This window comes from Trichechus manatus, unplaced genomic scaffold (assembly GCF_000243295.1).
Source record: "Trichechus manatus latirostris isolate Lorelei unplaced genomic scaffold, TriManLat1.0 scaffold00023, whole genome shotgun sequence".
Taxonomy (NCBI): domain Eukaryota; kingdom Metazoa; phylum Chordata; class Mammalia; order Sirenia; family Trichechidae; genus Trichechus; species Trichechus manatus.
In genome coordinates this window covers 18428358-18455735 of record NW_004443959.1, presented here as the reverse complement: position 1 = coordinate 18455735, position 27378 = coordinate 18428358, and the positions used below count along the sequence as shown (strand labels likewise).

At 42.8% G+C, this 27378-nt stretch overlaps 1 protein-coding gene across 4 annotated transcripts in view; it reads right to left on the bottom strand.

Annotated features, from left to right (window-relative positions):
• MYT1L (myelin transcription factor 1 like) overlaps positions 1-27378 on the bottom strand; it is a 216084-nt gene that overhangs the window by 9757 nt on the left and 178949 nt on the right. For 3 of the 4 annotated variants that reach the window (XM_023728300.1, XM_012554559.1, XM_004373090.1), the window contains exons 17-18: positions 14121-14212; positions 1791-1894 (exon numbers count right to left, since the gene is read on the bottom strand). In XM_023728300.1, the coding sequence (XP_023584068.1) occupies positions 1791-1894; positions 14121-14212 (196 nt within the window). Of the gene's footprint in view, positions 1-1784; positions 1895-14120; positions 14213-27378 lie in introns of all 4 variants that reach the window. The other variant, XM_023728299.1, reaches the window with a different exon arrangement.

Below are 27378 nucleotides of genomic sequence, written 5' to 3'. Positions count from 1 at the left end.
GCAAATTATTGCTGATTTGGCCATCTCATATCCTCTGCCAGAAAAAGAGATTCATGGAACACTGTTGTGGCTGTGGAGTCGTCTGAGACCAAGAGGGTCCCTCTGTGAACTTGGCTGCTCTAGTGGCTGAGAAAAACCACACGGCTGTCACTTTATCCTCCAAACCCAAAGTCTGGGTAAATCTTAAGAAAAACTCCAAGCTGCTTGGCCAGGGCAAATATGCAGAATGTGGCTAAGGCCTCAGCACAATTCTAAGAGCTGAGGCACAGAACTGGAAAGATCAATGGACTGATACCCATTGATTTCAGTAAACAGGTTGGTATCAAAACAATTTAACAGCAACAATCATGGCCAGGTAGAGATTTTCTCCCCATCGTTTCATCCTTTGTGCTTGGCAGGGGAATCATGTAAATTCCATCCTGTTATTTTGGAGGGGCCACATCCCTTGAGGATGTCCCCATTCTTGTGCCCCCCACGAAGGTGTGAAAGAGCATCAGGCAACAGAGCAGAGCTGTCGACCACTAACAGCTGTCATTACCAAACCTGGGGCAGGTTACTTAATCTCTCTTAGCCTCCGTTTCTTCATCTCTTAAAATAGAGATCATCAGAGGACCTAGCTCATGAGGTTGTTAGGAGGACTACATTGATTAATCCACACAAAGCCTTTAGAACAGGTCTCCCTGCAGTAAACACTGAGTGAAGGACAGCTGCCGCTGTTGCCATCATAATCACTAGCTCTCTGATGTTGCTAGCCAGCTGAGCTAACTTGACAGAGGCTGCTGAAGCATCTCCTAAGAATCATCATGAACACTGTCTACTGCTGCTGGGTTAGATGGTCCAAGTCCACAGTGATGGATCAGAGGTAGAGACATTGTTTTTAGTAGAATAGAAATACCTCGCCTTACCTGTGTTAACACAGTGAAGGGGGTCCCTTCACCAGCAGTGGACGTCTACTCCCAGAGCCTACATTGAGTCAAAGGTGAGTGTAACACTTCGAAAGGCAGCAAGGCACGCTAGGCAGTGCACATGGCCTGGAAGTCAGAAAGACCTGAGTGCACATTCCAGCTTGGCCATTGGTGGGCTGTGTGACTGTGGTTTACCTGAAGAACTTCATCTCTCTGAACCTTAGACTTTCCATCTGTAGTATCAGGCTAATAGTACTTACCTTGAAGGCCATTGGTGAGAAGGAAACGAGATGACATGACTACAGACGCTCTGATATCTGGCACATAGTAGGTGCTCAATACACACCTCTTCCCTCCCTCCTTCCTCAATGCAGACCGGCCAGCAATACACCTTTGTGCACCTGTGCAGGCTGAGGTCTGGGGCCCTGAGAATTCGGCACATACATGCAAGGTTTGCCACAAGCACCAGGCATTGAGACGTTAAGTCCTAGGTACAGGCCCTCCTGATTTGTAATCCTGGCAATACTGGCTGTCAGAAGTAAAGCGATTACATAATATTAAAGTTCTCAGATATCTTGGGAGAAAAATAACTAATCCGCTGCAGGAACAGGCCATCCTCTGGGGATGACTGTTCACAACGGTATTTCTTTAAAAACAACAACAACCAAAAAGAGACAAAACTCATGGTCTCTCTGTTGCAGCATTTATGGCCACTGATACTATGTCAGCAGAAGACCAACATGAAAGGTAGGAAAAAGGAGGATAAAAAACAATGAATAATGAGAAAAAAGGGAGTGGCACCTCTTCTAATGGTTTGTTGACATGTTCTCCTGCTGTAAGAGCACATATGTACGGCTAACATTTAGGGCTTCGAAAAACTGTTACCTGAGTTCTGAGTTTAATCATATCAGCTTCCATCTGAGAATTGGATTCATTTAGCTCCTTGATTTCTTCATCTAACTGTTTGATTTCTTCATCATTTTCTATACCTGTAACGACAAATATCAGTATGTTAAAACTACTATATGTGAAAATATTAGAGCTAGAATTTTGAATTTTCTTTTTATATTTGGAATGGAAATTGCCTGGAAAATATATCCCTTGAATTAAAAAAAAAAAAAAAAAAGATTTGGAGCTTGTGTGGCTTTCTATTCCCAAGTCCCCTTACCCCTCAATTTAGGCACCTTAGAAAAAAAAAATGAAAGAAAAGAAAAAAATCAATTGAGGGCACAAAACGCGCAGGCAATGAAAGGTTAACTCTCCCAGAATAATTAGTTAGAGTCTCAAGACCCTTTTGTGCTGGACAGAAACCATCTTTGTCCAGAATTGTTCACTGTTTCAGCTACTTCTTGTTGCCTTCATTATTCACGTGCGCATGCGCTCACTCCCTCACTTTCTCACCCATTCACTCTGCGTGGGCCAGGTTCTGCAGGGATGTCTGCTAACAACACTCACCTGTGCCTGCCCTCAGCGCTTACATTCTGGCTAGGAAAACAGACAGCAGATGTAACCAAAAGTAGAATCCTGTGAGTGCTAACGACTGTCTTACCTTATTTACCAAAATGAAACAGTCTGATGTGAAAGTGACTGATTGGGAGACAGTGATAGACTTTAGGTAGGTGGACACAAAAGGACCCTAAATGTTTGACATCTGAATTAAAAAAAAAAAAAGCCCTTTCATTTTGAATGTTAAAAAATATATCCACTGAGAAATACCCATTTGTATAGCTTTGCTGGAATGACTCCATCCAGCTGCGTACGTCTCTGATTAGACATGTGACCCTGACAGATTGAGAGTAGTCCTGTGGCTGGTGATGGCCAGTGGGTGTGAGCAGCTGAGTGTGGTAGAATAGACTATTCAGTCTTTGCATATCTGGGTACAAGGACTAAATAATTATATTTACAAAGGACATTTTCAATCCTATTCAGTTGGCGGTTCTATTCAACAGCTGCCAATATCCCATTGTTGTGGTTAGGTGCCCTTGAGTCAGTTCTGACTGATAGTGACCCCGTGTACAACAGAATGAAACACTGCCTGGTCCTGCGCCATCCTCACAATCATTGCTATTTTGAGCCCATTGTTGTAGCCACTGTGCCAGTTCAGCTCATTGAGGGGCTTCCTCTTTTTCGCTGACCCTCTGCTTTACCAAGCATGATGTCCTTCTCCAGGGACTGGTTCCTCCTGGTAAAACGTCCATAGTACATGAGATGAAGTCTTGCCATCCTTGCTTCTAAGGAACATTCTGGCTGTACTTCTTCCAAGATAGATTTATTCATTCTTCTGGCAGTCTATGGTATATTCAACATTCTTCTCCAATACAATAATTCAAAGGCATCAATTCTTCTTCACTCTTCCTTTTTCATTGTCCAGCTTTCACATGCATATGAGGGGATTGAAAATACCATGGCTTGGGTCAGGTGCACCTTAGTCCTCAAAGTGACCTCTTTGCTCTTCAACACTTTAAAGCGGTGTTTTGCTGATTTGCCCAATGCAGTACATTGCTTGATTTCTTGACTGTTGCTTCCATGGGTGTTGAATGTGGATCCCAGTAAAATGATATCCTTGACAACTTCCCACAGCTAAGATCCGAAAGATCCACCTTGTTTTTCATTTTTAGCCGTTTGCTCTCACATGGTTGAGTGTTCTCCAGTGGGGGAAAGAGCAGAAATTTTGCCAGTGCGAAAACCAAAAAAAAAAAACTAAACTGTTGCCATCTAGTCGATTCCCACCACAGTGACCCTATGTAACAAAGTAGAACTGCCCCATAGGATTTCCAAGGCTAAAATCTTTACAGAAGCAGACTGCCACATTTTTCTCCCGCGGAGCGGCCGGTGGGTTCGAACCGCTGACCTTTCAGTTAGCAGCCGAGTGCTTAACCACCGCACCAGCAGGGCTCCTGCAAGTGCAAATATTCTTGAAAATCCATGATATGTGATTGCTGTTCCCATTGGTCACACAGGACAACAAGGAATCCTTATTCAATGGAAAATACATTAGCCAAGGCCTCTGAGGGGAGCTCAGAGTGGGAAAGATGCCTTTTTAAGCTTATAGATGGAAAGGGATGCAATTCATTGAGACTGCTGGAATAAAACAATCCAAAAATCCTGCATAGACCAGTCGAGGACAGATAAATGTGCCACGACTCTCTCCACTTAGATTTTTTAAAAGTCAAGGAGAAAGGGAAAGCAGGGGGATAAATGGGGTTGGTTCTTAGTTGCTACGTTTCGTTCTGTTTTAGGGAAATGAGAACAATTCAAGAAAGTAAGCAATCCTGCAGAAAAGAGCAACATCGCTTCCACAACATTATCATTTCTCCTTGAAGTAGTAAGAACGTGTGATGGCATTTCATTTATTTCCCATCTAACTATCTTTCCTTCTGAATTATTTCCTCCCCTACATCAACATCTTATGTGTGAAAGCAGACTTCTCAGACAAATTGATCTTGAGCACCTGTCACAGTTTTTCATACCTTTTTCAGCACCCAGAGGTGCGAGGTCTGGATTGTTGGCTCACATACCTACCATCCCTTAGGAGTTAAGACTGTTGTTGTTGTTAGTTAGTTGACTCATGGTGACCCCATGTGTGCAGAGTAGAGCTGCTCCATACAGTTTTCAAGGCTGTGACCTTTTAGAAGCAGATCACCAGGCACTGTTTTCTGAGGCAATTCTGGGTGGGTTCAAACTACCAACTTTACAGCTAGTAGTCAAGGGCTTGACGTTTCCGCCACCTAGGGACTTCAAGATTGATTGAGATAATGTATATAAAGGACCTAATAATACTTGGCACATAAGAGGCCCTCAATCAAGGTAGTGGCTAATGTAATTATTTTATACAGTACAAGTCAGTTATACCTCAAGATAAGAGTACACACGCAAGATAAGAATACACAGTGCATAAAAATTCTGCATTTGTAAATAAAATAGTTTATCATTTAACAAGAATTCACCACAGAATTTCTTTAAATTGCAAGCAGTCCAAATTCATTTAGAACATCTATTGTATAAATTGAGAGAAGGTGCCCAATGCATTGAGAACATGTATTGTGTAAATTTAGGCCTACAGTTTGTATACCATAACACCTTGATCCACCAGGCCTGAGATGGGTGTATTTGCCAAGTACATTTCTGTTAAGATTTCTGAGGAAGTTCTTCATGTCATATTTCTTTAATTTTTGAGGTGTGAAAAATTTTAAAACTTCTCTTTGCCTAGGTGTGGGTCACATTTTTCCATTGAAGACTAAAGTTGTGTAAATGAGAAGTTCAGTCACATTTTTGTAAAAAACACAGAAAATCCTGTCATCTGTTTTCCTATGCCCTGAAGCCTAGTTGACTTTTAAAATTTCCCTGTTCTTACAGGTCCAGGCTATTCTTCAGAAGCCACTGTTATTCATTCCAACTCTCATTTCTTTGTTTACCGAGAAGGGAAATGCTTCTCTCCAAAGTTTCTTAATCTCCCACAGTATATGGATACACTGTGCAAAGAAAACACAATAAATAAATAAAAGAAAAACACTGGTTCTCTCTTAAAAATTTAGCAGAAATTCTAATTACTTAATTTGCAGGACAGCAAAAGTATCAAAAAGAATAAGCACTATTGTATTTCACTGAAGATTGATTCAGCGTTAGAACCTGTGAACAAGAAGACAGGCGTTCAGCTCTTCTTATGCAGCCACCAAGAGTGATCCTCCAGAGCGATTTGAGGAAGATATGTAATTTTGGATAATTCTTTATAAAAGGAGTGAGAAATGGTCTGTAGTCCTGCTTATTCCTCACACCAGGACTCCATGTTTTTGTGATTTCTTTTGAGGGTCTTTGAGGGAAATTCAAGTAAAACAACCCATTTCAGAATAGGCAATTTGAGGACTGCCCTGGTGGCACAGTGGTTAAAGCGCTCAGCTGCCAACCAAAAGGTCAATGGTGCCAACCCACCAGCTGCTCCACCAGAGAAAGACAGTCTGCTTCCATAAAGATTACAGCCTTGGGATCCCTGTGGGGCTGTTCTACTCTGTCTTACAGGGTCGCTATGATTCGCAGTCGACCTGATGGCAATGGGTTTGGCTTGGTTTTTTGATGCTAGAGCTATGGCTGCTAACCAAAAGGTGGGCAATTCGAATCCACCAGGAAACCCCATGGGGCAGTTCTACTCTGTCCTATAGGGTTGCTATGAGTCAGAATCAACTCAGCTGCAACAGGTTTGGTTTCGGGTTTTTTATTATAAAATTCAGAGAATTGTGGAAAAATAGTGTCTCAAAACTCCAATGATATCACCTTAATTGGCATGTAGGAGGTACTTAGTAAATGGTGGCTAATGTAAAGTTAAGCATATAAAACACCCACAAATGTCAACATCTTTATTTTCGGGTTTTTGTTAGCTGCTGTCAAGTCCCCCTCAACTCATAGCAACCCCGTGCACAGCAGAATGAAACGCCGCCCAGTCCTGCACCATCCCCTGGTGGGTCGCAGCTCAGAGCGTTGTGATCCATAGAGTTTTCGTTGGCTGATTTCAGAAGTAGGCCGCCAGGTCTTTCTTCCTAGTCCAACTTAGTCTGGAAGCTCCGCTGAAACCTGTTCAGCATCACAGCAACACGCAAGTCTCCACTGACAGATGGGCAGTGGCTGTGCTTGCGCTGCATTGGCCGGGAATAGAACCCGGGTCTCCTACATGAAGTTGAGAGGGAATTCTACCACTGAACCACGAGTGCCTCATATCTTGAGGTTAGACTCTTGCAAATTAAAATTTAGAAAAATTTTGATAAAGTTCTGAGAAGAGAATGTGGTCTTTCTTGAATATAGGTCAAATCTTCAAGGGCCATTTTGCTTTACTTTGAATTTTTATAAAACAGTTTCTAACGATTCTTATTTTCTATTTATCCTTCATGAAAAATCAACATCCAAACAGTGGATAGATCTCACATGACCTGGGGAAATTTCCTAAAGTACATAGGCATTTCTGGACTGTCATAATAAGGGGCATAAGAAGTTAGGAGTTAAGAGCCTGGGTTTTGGAACATGACAGACCTGGAATCTAAGTTTAGATTCTGCCACTTAAGAGTTTTGTACTAATGAGCAATTTTCTTAATGACTCTAAGTCTCAAGTTCCCCCATTACAAAATGATGGATAATAATAGTACCTATTTCATAAGGTAGGAGCCCTGGTGGCACAGTGGATAAGCGCTTGGCTGCAAACCTAAATGTAGGCTGTTTGAACCCACCAGCAGCTCAGCAGGAGAAAGATGCGGCAGTGTGCTTCCATAAAAACTATAGCCTGGGAAGCCCTATGGGGCAGTTCTACTCTGTCCTATAGGGTCACTATGAGTCGGAATCAGCCCGACAGCATGCACTAACAACAAGATTTCATTAGGTGGATGTAAGGAGTAAACTAATCTACATAAGATGCCTACCCCCTATTGAGTAATCACTAAATGGTAGCTGAATGCTAAAAATTAAGTATTGCTTGAGACAGCCCAACAGTATTAGAGAATTCATCATCTCTAAGTTTATGTTTTCACTGAAAATTATTTTTGTTCTGCTGACCCAGTAATGTGAGTTGACTAATTATAAAAATAGATGATACTGTATGCTTCATTTTTTGTTTACCATAATTTTGCTTACCGTATTTTTTAATTAAAAGAAAACACATTTCCCCTCACAGGTTTTAAGGTTGCTGTCTAAAAATTTTTATCATGATTTTGAATAATTGCCAGGGATCTAGATTTCCAGAAAATTTTATATTGTCAGGTTGCTATGAGTTAGAATTGACCCAACGGCAATGGGTTTTTTTTAATGAAAATAAATCTTTTTTTATTGTGCTTTTGGTGAAAGTTTACAGAGCAAATTAGTTTCTTCATGAAAATCTTGGACCAGAACATTTAGTTTATGAAAAATGTCCCCTGAGTTTTTGCCTAGATGAAATAAGGCGCCCAATCTCTTCAATATTTCTTTCTGAAGTCCTTTCTGCTCTGCCCTCCTGGGACGCTCCCTGGGAGCCAAACATTCTTGAATTAACCCTTTTTTAGGTACCTTGGAAATGTTTGAATCCTGGCTCAATCCACTGAAAGGCTAGGGAGGGGCAATCACTTCTTTTGTGAAGATGAAGAAGGTAGGTGGTGAAATGGTGGTAGAAAAAAGAACTGGCAGATCAGAGAAGTGTGCTCAGCCTCTCAGATTCCGGAGAGAGTACTTGTGCAGCTTGACAGTCTGGAAATTAATTTCCTTAAAGCTATGCACGTCCACATTCCCCCTAGACAACTGTGTGGATCCCATGGGCATCTGTACCTCTGTGTGAAGCCCACTTACAGAGTGGAAGGAGCACCAAACTTGGCATAAAAGACTTCTCCTGGCTCATCCCTTAGTAAGGTGCAACCTGGGGCCAGGTCTGGGCTGGAGACCCAGTTCTCAAAGTCCTCTGGTTCTGCAGTTGAGTTTAGGGGAGAGCTTTGTTATCTGAGAAGTGATACGCAAATAAACCAAAACCCACTGCTGTCGAGTCCATTCTGATTCAGAGTAACCCTATAGGACAGAGCAGAACTGCCCCGCAGGGTTTCCAAGGCTGTAAATCCTTACGGAAGCAGACCGCCACATCTTTCTCCCATGGAGCGGCTGGTTGGTTCCAACTACTGGCTTATGGGTTAGCAGCTGAGCACTTAACCACTTCTCCACCAGGGATTCCTGATATGCAAATAGCAGGGTGATTTCTTCCTAAATTCTGCTTTTGCTGCTTACTTTCCTGTCCAGAATTATTATTATATTATTATTATTATTCCGGACTGGAATTGTTACTACAAGGCAAGCAGCAGAAGCGAGTGTAGGAAGAAATCACCTTGCTTGCTTGTTTGCCTGGAAAATCCCTTTGTCCGTGTCTTAGGGAGGCACCAGCGGTGCCTGGTCGGACTTCTTTACTGACCCTTGAGTCCCAGGAGTGTTGAGCCCTTTACCTCGTGGCATTTCAGATGCCAGAAAATCTGTCCATTAAATTCAAACAAAATACAACATAACATAACGTCGCAAAGGGGCCCTGGTGGCGCAGTAGTTAAGAGCTACAGCTGCTAACCAAAAGGTCGGCAGTTCGAATCCATCAGCCATTCTGTGGGAGAAAGATGTGGCGGTCTGCCTCTGTAAAGATTTACAGCCATGGAAACCTTGTAGGGCAGCTCTACTCTGTCCTATAAGGTCGCTATGAGTCGGAATCAACTTGACGGCAACAATTTTTTTTTTTTAACGTCACAAAAGAAAGGCGGTTTTGCTCAAATTGGCACACTATGGTGTAATAAGATCGTGATTTATTTGAAGGTCTTGATAGCTCCTGAACGATCTACATTGTCTTAGGGAAGGGTAAGAGCTTCAGCGTTAGACCACACTGGTAACCCTCACTAGCTCCTTGGCCTGATCAAATGAATTAACCTCTTGGAGTTTCCTTTTCCCCATAGGTAAATTTGAAACAGCAGTACCTATTCTTCAAGGTTGTTGGGATATTAAGTGTGATAAAATATACGAAGTCGCCAACACAGCGCTTGGCCTTGTAAGTGCTCGCTAAAATTTAAAGCTCATTTCCTTGGCTTCCTTTCTTCTATAATAATAAAAGAAAGAAAAAGTGTGTTATCACATTTCCTTCTCTGCCAAAGCCTTGGCGAAAAACAAAGCCGGGGAGAGCACAGCTTCAGGCAGGATGCTAACGGCATATAATGACGTCTTTTGCAAAGGTGTTCTCAGTTACACGTGGCTGCTGGGATAGAACTGAGTACTAATGAATTATATGAGATCATTCGGGAGATCAAGAAAATAATGATAACCTTGTTGGGGTAGAGATGACAGCAGATATTTCCAAGTCCAAAAAAAAAAAAAGTATTTTAGAGCCAGAAGGGATATTCAAAGACATTTAGAATAATTCTCTTCCTTTTCAGATAAATGCTTGAGAGAAAAAGCTAAAATCCAAAGACAGGAACTTGCCCAAGTCAGCATTAGCAACTGAATGGACCTAACGGTGGTTAATTTAATCAAGCTCCTTGATGCTTCTTAGTACTCTAAACTGGGGGAGAGGAGTGTTCCTGGCTCATTTGTTACATATGAAGGCCTAAAAGTGACTTCAGTAAGGTTTTGCATTCATGTTACTTGATAAAAAAGAGAAAGAGAAAGAGACAGTCTTTTGCACATTCATAGCTGTTGTTAGGTGCCCTGGAGTTGGTTCCGACTGATAGCGACCCCACGAACAACAGAACAAAACACCGCCTGGTCTTGCGCCTCACAACTGTTGCTACATTTGAGCCCATTGTTGCAGCCACTGTATCAATCCATCTCGCTGAGGGTCTTCCTCTTTTTTGATGACCCTCTACTTTACCAACCATGATGTTCTTCTTTAGGGTCTGGTCCCCCCGCCGCCCCGGATAACATGTCCAAAGTATGTAAGATGAAGTTTCACCATCCTTGCTTCTAAGGAGCATTCTGGCTGTACTTCTTCCAAGATAGATTTGTTCACTCTTCTGGCAGTCTGTGGTCTATTCAATATTCATTGCCAACATAAAAGCAAGTCTACTGACTTTTAAGGATATGGTCCACCACCCGTCTGTCAGTCTGTCGTTCTGTGATAGCTTGCAAGTTTCTAGGATGCTAAAAGCTATTGCCACTGATATTTCAAATACCAGCACGGTCACCTATGGTGGACAAGTTACGGTGGAGCTTCCAGAATAAAAAAAGACTAGGAAGAAAGGCCTGGCAATCTACTGATAAACCTTATGGATCACAAAAGAGTGTTGTCTGATATGGTGCTGGAAGATGAGTCCTCTAGGTTGGAAGGTACTACACAGTAGCCACAACAATAGACTCAGACATACCAACACTCATGAAGGTGGCACAGGACCGGGCAACATTTCGTGCTGTTATGCATAGGGTTGCCATGATAAAAACAACTATAATTGCACTGGAAGATGGAATATTTGTGCTTCTCTCCTTTGAAGAGCAGTAGTAAAGTTCCTGTTGTCTGTGTCCTTTAATTAGCAATACAGAGATGACGCACAATAGATCCTATTTTTCTAGATATTCTCTATATCCTCTATTGTAGCATTTTCACTGAAAGTATACTCGTTTAGTAATAAATATCCCTGGTCTTTGTACAAGTGGTGTCAGGTCAGACTACAGTAAAATCAGAAAGATAGCTCCAGGCTTCCAGCATGGGCTCTGGATTTATAAAGATCTAGTTTGAATCTCTCTCTGCAGCTTTATCTTCTGAGTGACCTTGGACTTCTCAGCTTCTTCATCTGTAATAAGATCTACAGCAGAAAAATTTTTTTGTCCGAAAACTTAGAATTAATCAAACTGTATCCAGCGACTTGGATTAAATGCCAGCGAAATTAGTGAAGAGTGGTCCAAGGAGCAGCAGGAGCTGCGTCCAGCTGAGGAGGCCATGTGACCATCTAGAACCTGTGTGTTAATTGGTTCCTTGCAGGGATGAAACCTTGTTGCTTGGTTCCTCTAACTAAAAGCCACAGTCCAATTGCTTGTTTTAACCTGTCTGATATACGACTTATTTTTTCTGATTAACAGTTAGTGGCTGGAATTATAGAAATTATAGGTTCTGAATTTTTGATGTCCTAAGTGTTAACTCGGAAACCCTGGTGGCATAGTGGTTAAGAGCTCCCGCTGCTAACCTAAAAGTCAGCAGCTCAAATCCACCAGTTGCTCCTTGGAAACCCTATGGGGCAGTTCTACTCTGGCTATGAGTCGGAATCAACAATGGCAATGGGTAAGTGTTAACTCATGCTAATTGATAAAGAGATGGCACATTGATGGCTTTGCCAGACCAACAGCGCTGTAAAATTGTTCACCATTTGCCCGTGGTAGACCTTACACAGGTGTAAACATTTCCTCCTTTACCATATGCAATCTGTTCTCTCCCGATTTTCTTTCTTTCTCTTCCTTCCTTCCTTCCAAACGTTTTTTTTCTTTCCTTTGTTCCTTCTTTCCTTTCTCCCTCTCTCCCTTCCTTTCTTTTCTTCCTTCCTCCGTCTCTCCCTTCCTTTTCTTCCTTCATTCCTTTCTTTTGTTTTTTTTTTTAAATGCAATGCCACCTGTTATTTTCTTTATTAATGAGCAATAAATTTTTGCCATATACTCAGATCAATTTATTAAGAATTTCTGCTTTAACAGTGGGGTTATTTGAGTGTAAAATGCCACGTGAGGTATTTTGGAAAGTGCCTGGCACACTGTTGGAGTGCAGTGGGTGTTTCCTTTCTGGCAGTGAGTATTGCACCTTAATGATTGAGAGAGAAGTGGACACTGGCTATCCTGGCGTCTTAAAATTGAGTTCCTTGTGATGGCCATTTTCTACTCCAGGAAGAGATTCTACAGGCTGAGCTGAAGACTTCTTGAAGGCCAACCAGCTGCCATCGAGTCAACTCTGACTCAGGGCGACTCCATGTGTGTGAGGGTAGAACTGTGTACCATAAAATTTTCAACGACTGATTTTCTGGAAGTAGATCCGCAGACCTTTCTTCTGGTACCTTTGCGTGCCCTCAAGCCTCCAACATTTCTGGTGGTTGCCAAGCGCGTTAACCATTTGCCCCATCGAGGAAGGCAGGGACTCTTTAATTAATGTCTATTTCTTTAGCACCTAATTGTACGTTGAACAGAAGTAAACTTGTGAGAAAGAATGCTAGACTCACAGGAATATCATGCATGTTATTTTTTGTTAAACTCATTGACCACATACTAAGGAGTATTTTGTGCTTTCCACTGGCAGAGACCACACTTTTGCAGGCAGGTGCATGCTGAGCTAGCACCGTTGTCTCTCACTGTACTCAGGATTCCAAATGGATGGTTAAGTGGCAGACAGAGCACTGCCTTGACTACAGCCCCCAGATTTCATTCACCAGCAGACTAGGGTGCTATTCAGATTTGGTCTCATTATACGCCGATTACATGGGGGAAGGAGGCAACCCTTGAGCAATGCTACGGTTCAGGGGCATCAATAGTTCTTCCTGAGGACACTTTTGTAGGACGGATATATTTTTGGTGGGTTGAAGAGCCTTCAGCCCTGGAATGACCCAGGTTTTGTGGGGTTTGAAGACCATATACTCTTGGCATTCTGGTGAAGAATACAAAATTAAGTATGGGCCTTGCAAGTGAGCGACCCAGAAGCTTCTGTTTCATGAGTTTCCTGGCAAATCCAACTTCACTTAAGCCCTATTCTTCTTTACAATCTTCTTTAGAGGGGGAGAAGTGAACGACCAACTTCTGTAAAAAGGTGACAAGTTTGCTGAAGAGCTGCAAGCTAAAATGTTTATAAGGGGAGCAGAGTCAATGTGAGAAGAACGGGACTTCAGCCGCTTTCCTCACTCCTTCGTGCTTTTCCTGAAGTGTCTATAGCACTTCATACACACTGTCACAAGCTGGGGGCCACAGAAAGATGCTCAGTGGGAGATGGACCTCACGGATAGATTCAAGAAAATCTTTCAGGTAGCTGGACAAGCTGAGGGTGAAAGGAGAGAAGGAAGAAGAGGAGAGGTGCTGCTGTTCTTTAACTGTTGTACAGCCTAGTGCTCCTCTTACTTTGCTCATCTAGTTGGGAAGGCCCAGGATGACGCTCCTTAAAAGCGAAGATGGTAAGACCTTGGCTCGCTTAGTTTGGACACGTCATCAGGAAGGACCAATCGCTAGAAAAGGACACCATGTTGGGTAAAGTAGAGGGTCAGCGAAAAAGAGGGAAACCCTCAATGAGATGGATGGACACGATAGTTGCAACAATGGGCTCCAGCACATCAAAGATCATGAAGAAGGTGCAGGACAGGGCCCTGCTTCGTTCTGTTATCATAAGGCCTCATGAGTCAGATCTGACTCCACAACAACGAACAACAGTTAAGACACGAAGGGGAGGAGGCCTGAGGACCTGAGGAGGGAAGAGCAAAAGAAGTGGCCTCTGTCCTGAGCTTCTTGGGGAGCAGGTCACCTAATGCTGGAGTCTCTTTTGACTTTAGGTGTGTGATACTGGTGAGTAGCAAAGTCTAGGAGACAACTTTTAGAAAGACTGAGTTCCAAAGACTACATTGATTAGCTCTACAGATATGACCAGAATTATTTCTGCTTCTGCTTTCTAAGAAAAGTCAAGTACAACTGTCCTCAGACCTAGCATAATTAAAGGATACAAGAGCTGAGGTTATATTATATAATTGTGGGCTTATTTCTGATCTGTAGATGAAATGAAAAATGTGACGAGAACGTGGTTACCGTTACTGGCCCGCTGTTTGATGGTTAGCATCTGCTCTCCAGACAGCTTTGCTTTCTTCATTGCTGATGTCGCCCTGGGGCATCCTGACAAACTGGGAACAACAAGAAACGAAATGGCCCATTAGTCACAAGTCTTAGGAGAGCCTCAAAGTCCAGCAGAGAAAATGGTTGCAAACAAAGCGCAGCAACATTATTTTCTTAGACCAGTTGCCCATGAAAGGCTATCTGAAAATGGGAAAAACAAAAAAACAAAAAGTAAAGATCAACATATAGAGTATGCCTAGTTGTGTATACACCAAGATGAAGGGATGTGTGTGGATGTGTAATGCTTACATTTGTATATTCATGTACTGTTTGTGGATTGATACATAAGATTATGACTATAGTGTTGCCTCTTGGGATGATGTCAGGGGACATGGGATTCTGAGGGGGGAGGGAGATATACTTTTCACTGTATACCTTCTAGAGCTATTTGGAATTTTATAGTGTGAATATATTGCTTTAAAAAACTATTTTATTTTGGAAAATGTCAAACTTATACAAAGGTTGAATTTAAAACAAACAATTTGAAATGTATGTAAAAGTAGAGAGAACAGAATAATGAACTCATCATGGAAAATCTTATTTCAACTATCTCCCCTCCCACTTCCCCCAATAGATTATTTAGAAATAAATCCCAGGTGTAAAAACGTAAGCAAATCTCATTATCTCTCCTGAGTTTTTCAAATTAATTTGCTAATATCATCAAATATACAGCCTGTCTTCAAATTTCCCCAGTTGTCTCATAACTTTTTAGGAGTTGGTTTGTTTAATGAAGGCTCCAAACTAGATCTTCACTTTGCATTTGGTGGATATCTCTGTTAAGGGTCTTTTAATCTAATGATTCCTCTTTCTTTTTTCTTCTTTCTTGACATTAATCTGTTGAAGACAGTAGGTCATTTATCGTGAGCACCTCTTATGGCATCAAGTGCATGGGCTTTGTGACAAGTATCTCAGCATCTTAGCGGTCTTCCCTTTCTTATGGCAGGGCTCATGGCTACGTTCTAGAGAACTCGGTTTACCAGAAGCCCAGAATTCAGAGAGGTAGACTCTTACTCTACTTATGGACAGAGTTCACAAAGCACTCCATATAAGGGCAAAATAAATTTTATGTATATATATATATGTATATAATGGTATATAAGTGATATATCTATATCTAACACCCAATGGTAGTGTAGGCAGTTTCCATAATTATTAGAAATGTCTCTTTAATGTCTCCTTTATATATATATATATATATATATGTCATTATATATAATGTGACTTTTAAAATATCTCTTCAGACAAATTTTCCTTAGCAGAAACCTATGTTTGTACAAGAAGTATTTTTACTGTTCTTTGTAATTTACACTGAAGGTCTTAGTTGTCTTTTCAATGTGAAGTTTGTATCTAGTAACTAGATTATAACATCCATAAAATGTTAAATAATCACCATATTTGTGGCATTTCCCGAAACCTTGTGGTAGTGAATCATATTTTCTAATGATGCTTCTGGAGTAGCACCAGTGCAACGACTAAAGCAGCTATAAAATACACAGGCAGGGCAAAGGGCAACGGGGACTTTAACCTTATAAAATCTTCTAGCGCTCCCACCAGTAGGTCCTGTCCCAGTGCCCTCTCCCTTCTCCAACATTAGTTGCCAAATTAGAGAGAGAAGCACCAGGAGATAGGCAAACCTTCGGGGACCTCACTGGCGTGGCCGTGAGTGGATGAAACAGGACAGGAGCTAAGGAGTGCTCCTCTTGCTTCTCCAGCTTCACACTTGCAACCCATAGCTCTGGGCCGGGAGTCCTCAGAAATCGAGTCATGTAACCCATGGCTCTGGGCCGGGAGTCCCCAGAAATCGAGTCATATAACCCATGGCTCTGGGCCGGGAGTCCCCAGAAATCGAGTCATGTAACTCATAGCTCTGGGCCAGGAGTCCCCAGAAGTCAAGTCATGCTCCTCATGTTGTATTCTTGTTCTTGTTTCATATTGCTAGTTTCTTTTTCCATATTAATCCGGCCAATATTAAATTATTATTTCTGCTCCTGATAGAATCTATAACCCCGTATGCTGTTTTTCTCCGGAAATCTCTGTGCTCTTCAAATTCTGTTTTGGCCTGTAACTACTTTTTCCCTGGGGGTGTAAGCTACTCTTGCAGGCAGCTTTAGGGAAGCTGATAGGGAAGGCCAACCCCAGTCCAAGTCAATTTCAAGTAGGGGAGGTTGGAGGAGCCCAGGCAACAGAACACTGCAATCACATCTCTCTCCACAAGTCCCGTCCTCAGGCCCCACCTCACCCTCTGCTCCCCATCCCCAGTCAGAACACTAACACACCTCCCTGAAAATCTCAGCACTCTCAGGAGCCTGGGCAAGGGAGGGGACCGGAAAGTTAAGCTTCATTAGCCAGCTACTGGAGAGCCAATTTCCATTCATGGCGACCCCCTGAGTGTCAGAGTAGAACTGTGCTCCATAGGGTTTTCAATAGCTGATGTTTGGCAAAAACATCGCCAGGCCTTTCTTCTGAGGCTGGAACCTCCAACCTTCTGGCTAGCAGCCAAGCGCGTTAACTATTTGTATCACCCACGGTCTCAGCTTCTTGGTAAATCCTCCTCTGACTAAGGGTCTCAAGAGTTTTATTTGTAAAACAAAAACCACACCCGTTGCCGTGGAGTCAATTCCAACTCATAGCAACCCTATAGGACAGAGTAGAACTGCTCCATAGAGTTTCCAAGGAGCGTCTGGTGCATTCAAACTGCCGACTTTTCGATTATCAGTCATAGCTCCTAACCACTACGCCATGAGGGTTTCCGTTTGTAAAACAAGTAGTTACCAAAAAATCTGCTAAGGTCCTTTGAACTCAGGTAGTATAACTGGCTTTTAAAATCACTTCCCTCCCTTACTGAAACTGAACGCAGGCTGACCCCATCAGCACAGAATTCTTTTACTAGGATTTTATCTGACATTCAGGACAAAGTTCTACATTTATATAGCATTCAAGAATTGTTGCTGCTGTTAGCAGCCCTCCAGTCGATTCCGACATGTGGCAACCCCGTGTGTGCAGAGTAGAACTACACTCCATAGGGCTTTCAAGGCTGTGAGCTTTCCGAAGCAGGTTGCCAGGTCTTATTCCCTAGGTGCCTCTGGGTGGATTTGAACCACTAACCTTTCAGTGAGTAGTCCAGCACTTAACAATTTGCGCCACCCAGAGACCAGCAAAATGCATTATGTCATGATCATACACATTATGCCATAACCGATATTGTAATGCATATACTGGATATAGTAGGTAATGTAAACATTTGAAACATTTGTATTTGGTCACTGGTAATATGGGAATAAAATAAAATATCTATGTGAAAATGTTTGTGAAGTTAAATAAGAATGTACAGCTATGAGGACAAGATTTTGAAATATGTATATATATGTTGTTTACTGCAATATCCTTATGTTGGAACGGTGCCTGGAATAGAATATGTTCTCAATACTTTTGAAAGAATAAATCTATATAACCCCATTTTGTATTACAAATAAACCCATTGCCGTCGAGTGGATTCCGACTCATGGCGACCCTGTAGGACAGAGTAGAACTGTCCCATAGGGTTTCCAAAGAGTGCCTGGTGGATTCAAACTCCGACCTTTTGGTTAGCAGCTGAACTCTTAACCGCTATGCCACCAGGGTTTCCATATTACAAATAGGTAAGCTATTTAAAGGTCTATTTCTACAGACCGAGTGGACTGTTTAGAACCGATAGCACGGATTGGCGGGCGAGAGGTCCAGATGCAGGTGGAGGTAACGAGGCCAGCATAACAACATGCTCTTGTGTGGCAAGTGCTGGAGATCTTGGAAGATGAAGGAAGCATCCTAGCAAAGGACAGTGAGCAGAATTTTCTCAGGTTTCCAAGTTAAAGGAAAACTCTTCAGTGCTGCCAAAGAGAGAAATGCAGCTGCAGCCCCCTTGGGTCTTAGCGGAAGAAAAGCTGCAGATGGCAAGGAACGTCAGGAGGCCCGGGGTGGATGCTTTTGTATGAAGGCTGCTGTGGCTTTTGTCAAGGACCGCAACTGCTGAAACAAAGACCCAGCTGCTTTCTGACGGTGAATCTGGTCACAAAGCAGTCTGACCAGTGAGCAAACACAAATGTTTAAAATGTTCACATAACCTCCTATATCCAGTATATGCATTACAATATCGGTTATGGCATAATGTGTATGGTCACGACATGACAAAGTTTGCTGGTCTCTGGGTGGCGCAAATCATTAAGTGCTGAACTACTCACTGAAAGGTTAGTGGTTCAAATCCACCCAGAGGCACGTAGGAAGTAAGGCCTGGCAATCTGCTTCTGAAAGGTCGCACGCTTGAAAACCCTATGGAGTGTATTTGTACCATGTTGGAATCGACCGGAGGGCAGCTAACAACAACAATTCTTGAATGTCATATAAAGGTAGAACTCTCTTGCATAGGTGTAATTTTCCAGAAAATATGGGAAAGCCGACTCATATTTCCTTTGTTTTAAACCTCTCTGGTCATTTTAATTTGCAGCTTCTAGAAGATCCGGCCACGTGTGGTTATGAATCACATCAAACTGGATGGAGAGGTGAACAGTATGGAAAGTCAGGATGGGAATTATAAACTAGTTAACTTTAACGCCGTTCCCGCTGTTCACACACGTGATTAGCACAGTGCCTGGCTTAGAGCAGCACCCAGCGAATGTTTCCTGACCTAACTGCCCTGAGGTGAGACACTGCTGCTGTTAGAGATGGAAGCCATCTCTTAAATCTATCCCTGTCCCATTCTCACCGTCACCCCTCTTAACAAGCCTTTATTACCACGTGCCAACTCCTGTAATTATCTCTTCATTGGGATCCTCGACCCTTCAGTTCATCCTACATCCTGCTGTGAAATAATCTCCTGAAAGCTCAGCTCTGATGATGCTACTCCTGGAAAAACTTGCAATGGCTTTTCACAGGGCAGTGTCGAAATGCTTAAGTTATTTCCTAGAGGCTCTACCTGACCGGGCAGGGTCCTTGCCTCCTATTGCTTCCTGCACTAATTCTCTACGCCAGCCAAACTACGTATCTTAGTCATCTAGTGCTGCTGTAACAGAAATACCACAAGTCGATGGCTTTAACAAAGAGAAATTTATTCTCTCACAGTCCAGGAAGCTACAGGTCCAAATTCAGGGCACCAGCTCCAGGGGAATGCCTTCTCTCCCTGGCGACTCTGGGGGAGGGTCCTTGTCATCAATCTTCCCCTGATCTAGGAGCTTCTCAGCACAGGGACCCCAGGTCCGAAGGACACACTCCATTCCCAGTGCTTCTTTCTTGGTGGCATGAAGTCCCTATCTCTCTACTTATGTCTCTCTCCTTTTATCTCTTATAAGGTAAAAGGTGATGCAGGCCACACCCCAAGAAAACTCCCCTCATATAGGATCAGGGATGTGACCTGAGTAAGGGTGTTGCATTCCACCCTAATCCTCTAACATAATCTAATCTTGCCTCATTAACCACAGGCAGAGATTAGGATTACAACACATAGGAAAATTGCTGCTGTTGTTAGGTGCCATTGAGTTCCAAATCCCAGCAACCCTAAGTACAACAGAATGAAACACTGCCCGGTCCTGCACCACCCTTGCAATTGTTGTTGTGTTTGAGCTCATTGTTGTAGCCACTGTGTCAATCCGTCTCGTTGAGGGTCTTCCTCTTTTTTGCTGACCCTACTTTACCAAGCTTGATGTCCTTCTCCAGGGACTGGTCCCTCCTGATAACATGTAATCAGATCACAAAATGGAGGACAATTACACAATACTGGGAATCATGGCCTAGCCAAGGTGACACTTTTTTGGGGGGACACAATTCAATCCATGACAATACTCTTACGTGCAATCTGGCAAATGCCCACAATGCTTCCTGACTGTATTTGTTTTTCCTTTTCCTGCTCTCATCCCAGAGATGGATTACCCAATAAGCAAGGTACGCACGGGCTTACTTGTGCTTATTTTCTAATCTGTAGTGCATAATTTGGAACCCTGTTTGCATAGTGGTTAAGAGTTTGGCTGCGAACCGAAAGGTTGGCAGTTTGAATCCACCAGGTGCTCCTCAGAAACCCTATGGGGACGTTCTGTTCTATCCTATAGGGTCGCTATGATTCAGAGTTGACTTGACAGCAATGGGTTTTAGGGTTTTAGTGCAGAATTTCACCTGTGTGGTGAAAACCATGTTAAATTGTGCACTACAGATGAGGGAGGGAACACATTTAAGCCCATACATACCTTGCTTGACTATGCAAGGCATTCGATTGTGTGATTCATAACAAATTGTGGATAGCATTGTGAAGAATGGGAATTCCAGAACACTTAATTGTGCTCATGAGGAACCTGTACATAGATCAAGAGGCAGTTGTTCGAACAGAACAAGGGGATACTGTGTGGTTTAAAGTCAGGAAATGTGTGCGTCAGGGTTGTATCCTTTCACCATACTTACTCAATCTGTATGCTGACCAAATAATCAGAGAAGCTGGACGATATGAAGAAGAATGGGGCATCAGGATTAGATGTTATGCAGATGACACAACCTTGCTTGCTGAAAGTGAAGAGGAATTGAAGCACTTACTGATGAAGATCAAAGACTCCAGCCTTCAGTATGGATTACACCTCAATATAAAGAAAACAAAAATCCTCACAACTGGACCAATAAGCAACATCGTGATAAATGGAGAAAGGATTGAGACTGTCAAAGATTTCATTTTACTTGGATCCACAACCAACACCCATGAAAGAAGCAATCAAGAAATCAAAAGACCCATTGCACTGGGCAAATCTCCTGCAAAAGACCTCTTTAAAGCCTTAAAAAGCAAAATGTCACCTCGAAGACTAAGGTGCACCTGACCCAACCCATGGTGTTTTCAATTGCTTCATATGCATGTGAAAGCTGGATGGCGAATAAGGAAAACCGAAGAAGAATTGATGCCTTTGAACTATGGTGCTGGCAAAGAATATTGAATATACCATGGACTGCCAAAAGAACAAACAAATCTGTCTTGGAAGAAGTTACAGCTGGAATGCTCCTTAAAAGCAAGGATGGCGAGACTTTGTCTCACATACTTTGGGCATGTTATCAGGAAGGACCAGTCCCTGGAGAAGGACATCATGCTTGGTAAAGTACAAGGTCAGCGAAATAGAGGAAGACCTTCAACAAGACAGACTGACACAGTGGCTGCAACAATGGACTCACACATAGCAACGATTGTGAAGATGGTGCAGGACCAGGCGATGTTTTGTTCTGTTGTACATAAGGCTGCTATGAGTTGGAGCTGACTTGATGGCAGCTAACAATATGACCCTCCCTAAGCTTTAGTGTTTTAGTTTGTAACTCAGCGAAACCAACCCACTGCCGTCAAGCAGATTCCGAATCACAGCGACCCTACAGGACAGAGTAGAACTGCCCCATAGGTTTCCATGGAACAGCTGGTAGATTCAAACTGCCGACTTTTTGGTTAGCAGCTGTAGCTCTTAACCACCGCGCCACCAGTGCTCCTTAGTTTGCAAAGTGGGCAGCTGTGCTCATAGGGTTTTTAGTCCCTAATTTTTGGGAAGTAGATTGCCAGGTCTTTCTTCTGAGGTGCCTCTGGGTAGACTCCAATCACCAACCTTAACTGTTTGCATAACCCAGGGACTCCACCAGGAACATAGTGAATACTTAATACACATTTGTTGTACGAATAAAATAATGAATGAAGGAGGGACGTCTTGGCTCAGAGTGGTTAGAAAACAGAGGATTCCGTGTTTTCTAGGTGCTTTCTGGTTCTAACGTTGAGGAAGGAAAAGCAGAGGAAGCACACACATGCCTTGGCCCTTTCATTTGTATTATTTCTTTGAATCCGCATAATAACTACATACTTTTCCCACCCCTCTGGCCCTAAGCAACTCACTACTGGCCCCCAGACACGAGACATAGTTGTCCAGGCCAACCTGCCCAGGATTTCTTAGCCCACCTCTACTTTTCCTCATATATTATCTTTTCAGCTTTCGTTGCCCCTCTCTGACTGGCTTCCACATTTTCCATGCTCCCTCTGAGGGATTCCTTGTGGGGTTCCATACGCGCACACACATGACACATAAATACAGGCTCCATTATAGATGAACCAGTGCTCTACACTCTCCTGTGTGCTTTTCATTTAATCCTTACAATCCATCCTACCAGAGTAGGCGGGGTAGCTAGCTTCTTTTTTTTTCCCTTAAATAGTCAGAATTAAGTTATAATTCACTGCATGGATAGAAAGTAATGGGGAGAAATGTTCAGTAAAGTAAAATGTAGCAGAAGTAAATTAAATCAAGTATATCCAGAGGTCACTAACCTGAATTTGCCCCGAATGATCTGGAAGCTATCTGTAACGCAGATTCCTGGACCCCAAGCTGAGACTCAGTTCCAAACTTAATGACAGCCTTATATTACTTGTCCTAGTTTCAGTTAATAAAACTGCCGGCTAGGAATGACAAATAACGGTATTATTGAATGAGTTTTAAACTTAGAGTTTCAGAAACTAAATTAGGAAGCAAAGATGGGCTCAAAGAATCATGAATTTTATTTAAACATCCTTGTGTTCAATTTCTTCCACTCCGATACCGTGACGAAATCGTCAGTGTTGGGTCAAATTTGGAAGTGAATCCTGTTCCGTGGACCTGGCCTAGACAGCTTTGCTAAGCTTGCCGAACTTCCCTAACGTGGAGGGAAGCACTGCCACCTCGTGGCGGCTCGGGTTCACGTTCACTTTGCTTTCTGCATGGGCCGCGGCTTAGCTGGCTCCTGGGCGGGGGGCAGAGCTGGTTGAGATTTCTTAAGAAAAAAAGCCTGCACATCCATCTCCCTGCCAGTGAAGGAAACCCCCAGTGATTGTCCCAGGGTAGAGCGAGGGTAAGTTCTGAGATTAAGATCCAGCAGGGTATTATGGAAAAGTCTTCGCTAATGAAAACTGGATTGTTTCTGACCTTAGATTTAGATTTGGAAAGTCACCGAATCTCAGTGCTAGGAAGTTCTGGGCAGCAAATAGTTAACCTATCGCTTCACCAGCTTGCCTCGGGCTCCAGACATCTAGGCACCAGGAGCCAGCACGTAGAATTCCAAATTAAGGATCCAGGCAAAACCTTTAGAAGGGTTTCAAGAGGAGATCTTAGGAGCTCCCGAAATATGTATGAATCAGGACTTCAGCCTAAAAGGAACTTGCTTTGGGAGTACATTACAACTGAAAATACCTAAATAAATAAAAACTTCCCGGGGTGGGTGGGGCTGGGGTGGGTGGTGGAAATGGTTTAAACGATATTTTGGGGATGATTGTTCATTCAGAAGGAAAATACGTAATTCGAGAGAAAGTAAGGTTGCGGGTTGTTAAGAAACTTTTGTTCACTGCCCAGAAGGTAACTGTGTGCAGTGAGAAAACGTAGTGACAAATAACCCTGGACAGTGAGACTCCAGGGAAGTGTACTGTTAACGCGCCTCCAATAGAGACGAGAGTCCGCCTCAATTTGACGTCCGTCAGTTCTATTTTGCAGAAACGGGAGACAAGACTCGGAGAAGTTTAGAGTATGATCCAATACTCCCTTATGAGAACAATTCGATACATCAAGATGCAAAGTGGTTTTCTTTACATTGATTTTTGCTACCATGTTATTTTACTTACTTCATTATTTTACCCTTACAAGCCTTGGTGGTGTAGTGGCTAAGAGCTTGGCTGCTAACCAAAAGGTCGGCAGTTTGAATCCACCAGCGGCTTCTTGGAAACCCTCTGAGGCAGTTCTACTCTGTCCTATAGGGTTGCTATGAGTTGGAATTGACTCCACAGCAATGGGTTTGGTGGGTTTTTATTCTTACGTGGGGTTGCCTTGAGTCAGAATCGACTTGAGGGCAATTGGTACTGGTATTATAATACAATTGCTATACAATCCCATCCCATTCCCATTGCTGTCAAGTCAATTCAGACTCACAGCGACCCTGTAGGACATAGTAAAACTGCCCCATAGGGTTTCCAAGGAGCAACTGGTGGATTTGAACTGCTGACCTTTTGATTAGCAGCCTGAGCTCTTAACCACTGTGCCACCAGGGCTCCTGCTGTATAATATATAATTTAAATGATATGTAATATACCACGTATATAGTGTACATACTCTTAACATACTAATACTATGTATTTTGGAGCCCTGGTGGCACAGTGGTTAAGAGCTTGGCTGCTAACTAAATGGTCAGTAGTTCGAATCCACCAGCTGCTCCTTGGAAACCCTGTGGGGTGGTTCTCTTCTGTCCTGTAGAGTTGATATAAGTCAGAATTGACTTGACAGCAACAGGTTTCTTTTTGTTTTGTTTTGTTTGCTTTTTAATATATCATTAATTTAGTCCTGATGATTGAATATTATGTTTATCAATAAGCAAACACTAATGCAGTGTAACTGGTAACAACTCTCCTGCATTTAACGTCTAAGTTATCTTATTGAATAGAGCAGCAGTTTTTACATTTGCTTCCAGGGACTCTAGGGTTTCAACAGCTGTGTGGGGAAGCGAGCAGAAGAATGGTTCTCTCAGCTCCAGGAAATTCCTGCATCAGATTCTTTATCAGATTCATTCGTATCTCAGGGCAAAGAGATGCCTTTGTGGACCCTTCTAACACCAAGATCTAGAGTTTGGAGTTTTTTCCCCAAAAAAGCATGCCAGTGCCCAATAGTGTGCTCTGGAGCCCCGGAGAGAGAACACATTCTCTATGCCAGGGAGACATCTCTGCCACTCCTATGGCCAAGCCCAGCCCCTGGTGCTGGGCTTAGAGTTTATCCTGGTGTTTCACATCAGTAGGCATTTAATTGTTGTTGTTAGGTGCCCTCGAGTCAGTTCCGACTCATAGCGAACCTATGTACAACAGAACAAAATGCTGCCCAGTCCTGCACCGTCCTCACGATCATTGTGTATGCTTCAGCCCATTGTTGCGGCCACTGTGTCAATCCATCTCACTGAGAGTCTTCCTGTTTTTCGCTGACCCTCTGCTCTACCAAGCATGATGTCCCTCTCCAGGGACTGATCTCTGCTGATAATATGTCCAAAGTATGTGAGACATAGTCTTGCTATCCTTCCTTCTCAGGAGCATTCTGCTTGTACTTCTTCCAAGACAGATTTGTTCCTTCTTTTGGCAGGTCATGGTATAGTCAATATTCTTCACCAACACCAGAACTCAAAGGCATCAATTCTTCTTCAGTCTTCCGTATACATTTCCAGCTTTTGCATGCATATGATGTGATTGGAAACACCATGGCTTGGGTCAGGCTCGCTTTAGTCCTTAAAGTGACGTCTTTGTTTTTTAACACTTTAAAGAGGTCTTTTGCAGTAGATTTGCCCAGTGCAATGTGTCTTTTGATTTCTTGATTGCTGCTTCCATGGATGTTGATTGTGAATCCAAGTAAAATGAAATCCTTGACAACCTCAATCTTTTCTCCATTTATCATGATGTTGCTTATTGGTCCAGTAGTGAGGATTTTTGTTTTCTTTATGTTGAGCTGTAATCCATACTGAAGGCTGTGGTCTTTGATCTTCATCAGTAAGTGCTTCAAGTCCTCTTCACTTTCAGCAAGCAAGGTTGTGTCATTTGCATACAGCAGGTTGTTAACAAGTCTTCCTCCAATCCTGATGCCACGTTCTTCTTCATCTAGTCCAGCTTCTCAGATTATTTGCTCAGCATAAGATTGAATAAGTATTATGAAAGGATACAACCCTGATGCACACCTTCCCTGACTTTAAACCATGCAGTATCCCCTTGTTCTATTCAAATGACTACCTCTTGATCTGTGTACAGGTTCCTCACGAGCATAATTAAGTGCTCTGGAATTCCCAATCTTTGCAATGTTATCCATAATTTGTTATGATCCACACAGTCAAATGCCTTTGCAGAGTCAGTAAAACACAGGTAAGCATCTTTCTGGTATTCTCTGCTTTTAGCCAGGATCTATCTGACATTAGCAATGATATCCCTCATTCCACATCCTCTTCTGGATCTGGCTTGAATTTCTGGAGGTTCCCTGTCAATATACTGCTGTAGCCTCTTTTGAATGATCTGCTGCAAAATTTTACTTGTGTGTGATATTAATGATATTGTTTTGATAATTTCCACATTTGGTTGGATCACCTTTCTTGGGAATAGGTGTGAATATGGATCTCTTACAGTCAGTAGACCAGGTAGCTGTCTTCCAAATTTCTTGGCATAGATGAGTGACTACTTCCAGTGCTGCATCCATTGTTGAAATATCTCAATGGGTATTTCATCAATTCCTGGAGCCTTGTTTTTTGCCAATGCCTTCACTGCAGCTTGGACTTCTTCCTTCAGTACCATCAGTTCCTGATCATATGCATTTAATAATAGGCATTTAATTAGCATTTGTTGAATGAATGGGAGTTACAGAAAGAGGGAGAGTGGAAGGCTTCGCAGCAGCTTTGTTTCTTACTACTCATTTCCTCTTGCAATTCATAGTATATTGACCGAATCATGGGCCAACGGCCTTTTGTGAGTACTGTGGGATCCTAGCCATCATGCATCTCTTTATTTATTGGGGGAAACCCTTCTCCTCTGCAAACACCCAGGGCTTGCAGACAAGGGCAGATTGGGCCTAACTGGAAAGACTCAGACCCACCCTCACTTCAGTGAAATAAGGAAACAGGGAGAAAATGGAGGAACTTGCTGTTTGGAGGAGTGAAGAGTTTTGACAAGAGGCTACTCCGTGGAGGTGCTCAGTTACCACAGCCAAGGCCAAGGCAGGGGTGGTTTACCTCACTGCTTCTTCCTCCACACCCCAATGCCGGAGACAGAGGGGCTGGGAAGAGAGAGGGAGAGCAGGCGGCTGTCCTTTTCCCCAAGCCACTGATGGTGGGAGAGAAGACTGGGATGTAGAGTGCTTTCAACCAAATATGAGAATGGAATTTTTAAAAGAAGAATGAACTTTAAGAGCTGAAATACAACTATGTTAGTAACCAAAAACAACAGCTCCGTCATGAGCTCAAAATAAGCTGTCATCGCGGGAGCTGTTACCACAGTAGGGAAGAAAGGATTTGAGAGAGCACCGTGAGTCACAAGAGACTTTAGGGCAACTAATGACAACAGCATTAGAAAAATAAGGCCATTCCATGTTTATACTCAAACAAATTCCCCAGAGATGGGAGCTGTCTGCATTGGTTGTAAATCCTTGTAGCAATGACACTTCCTGGAGATGAA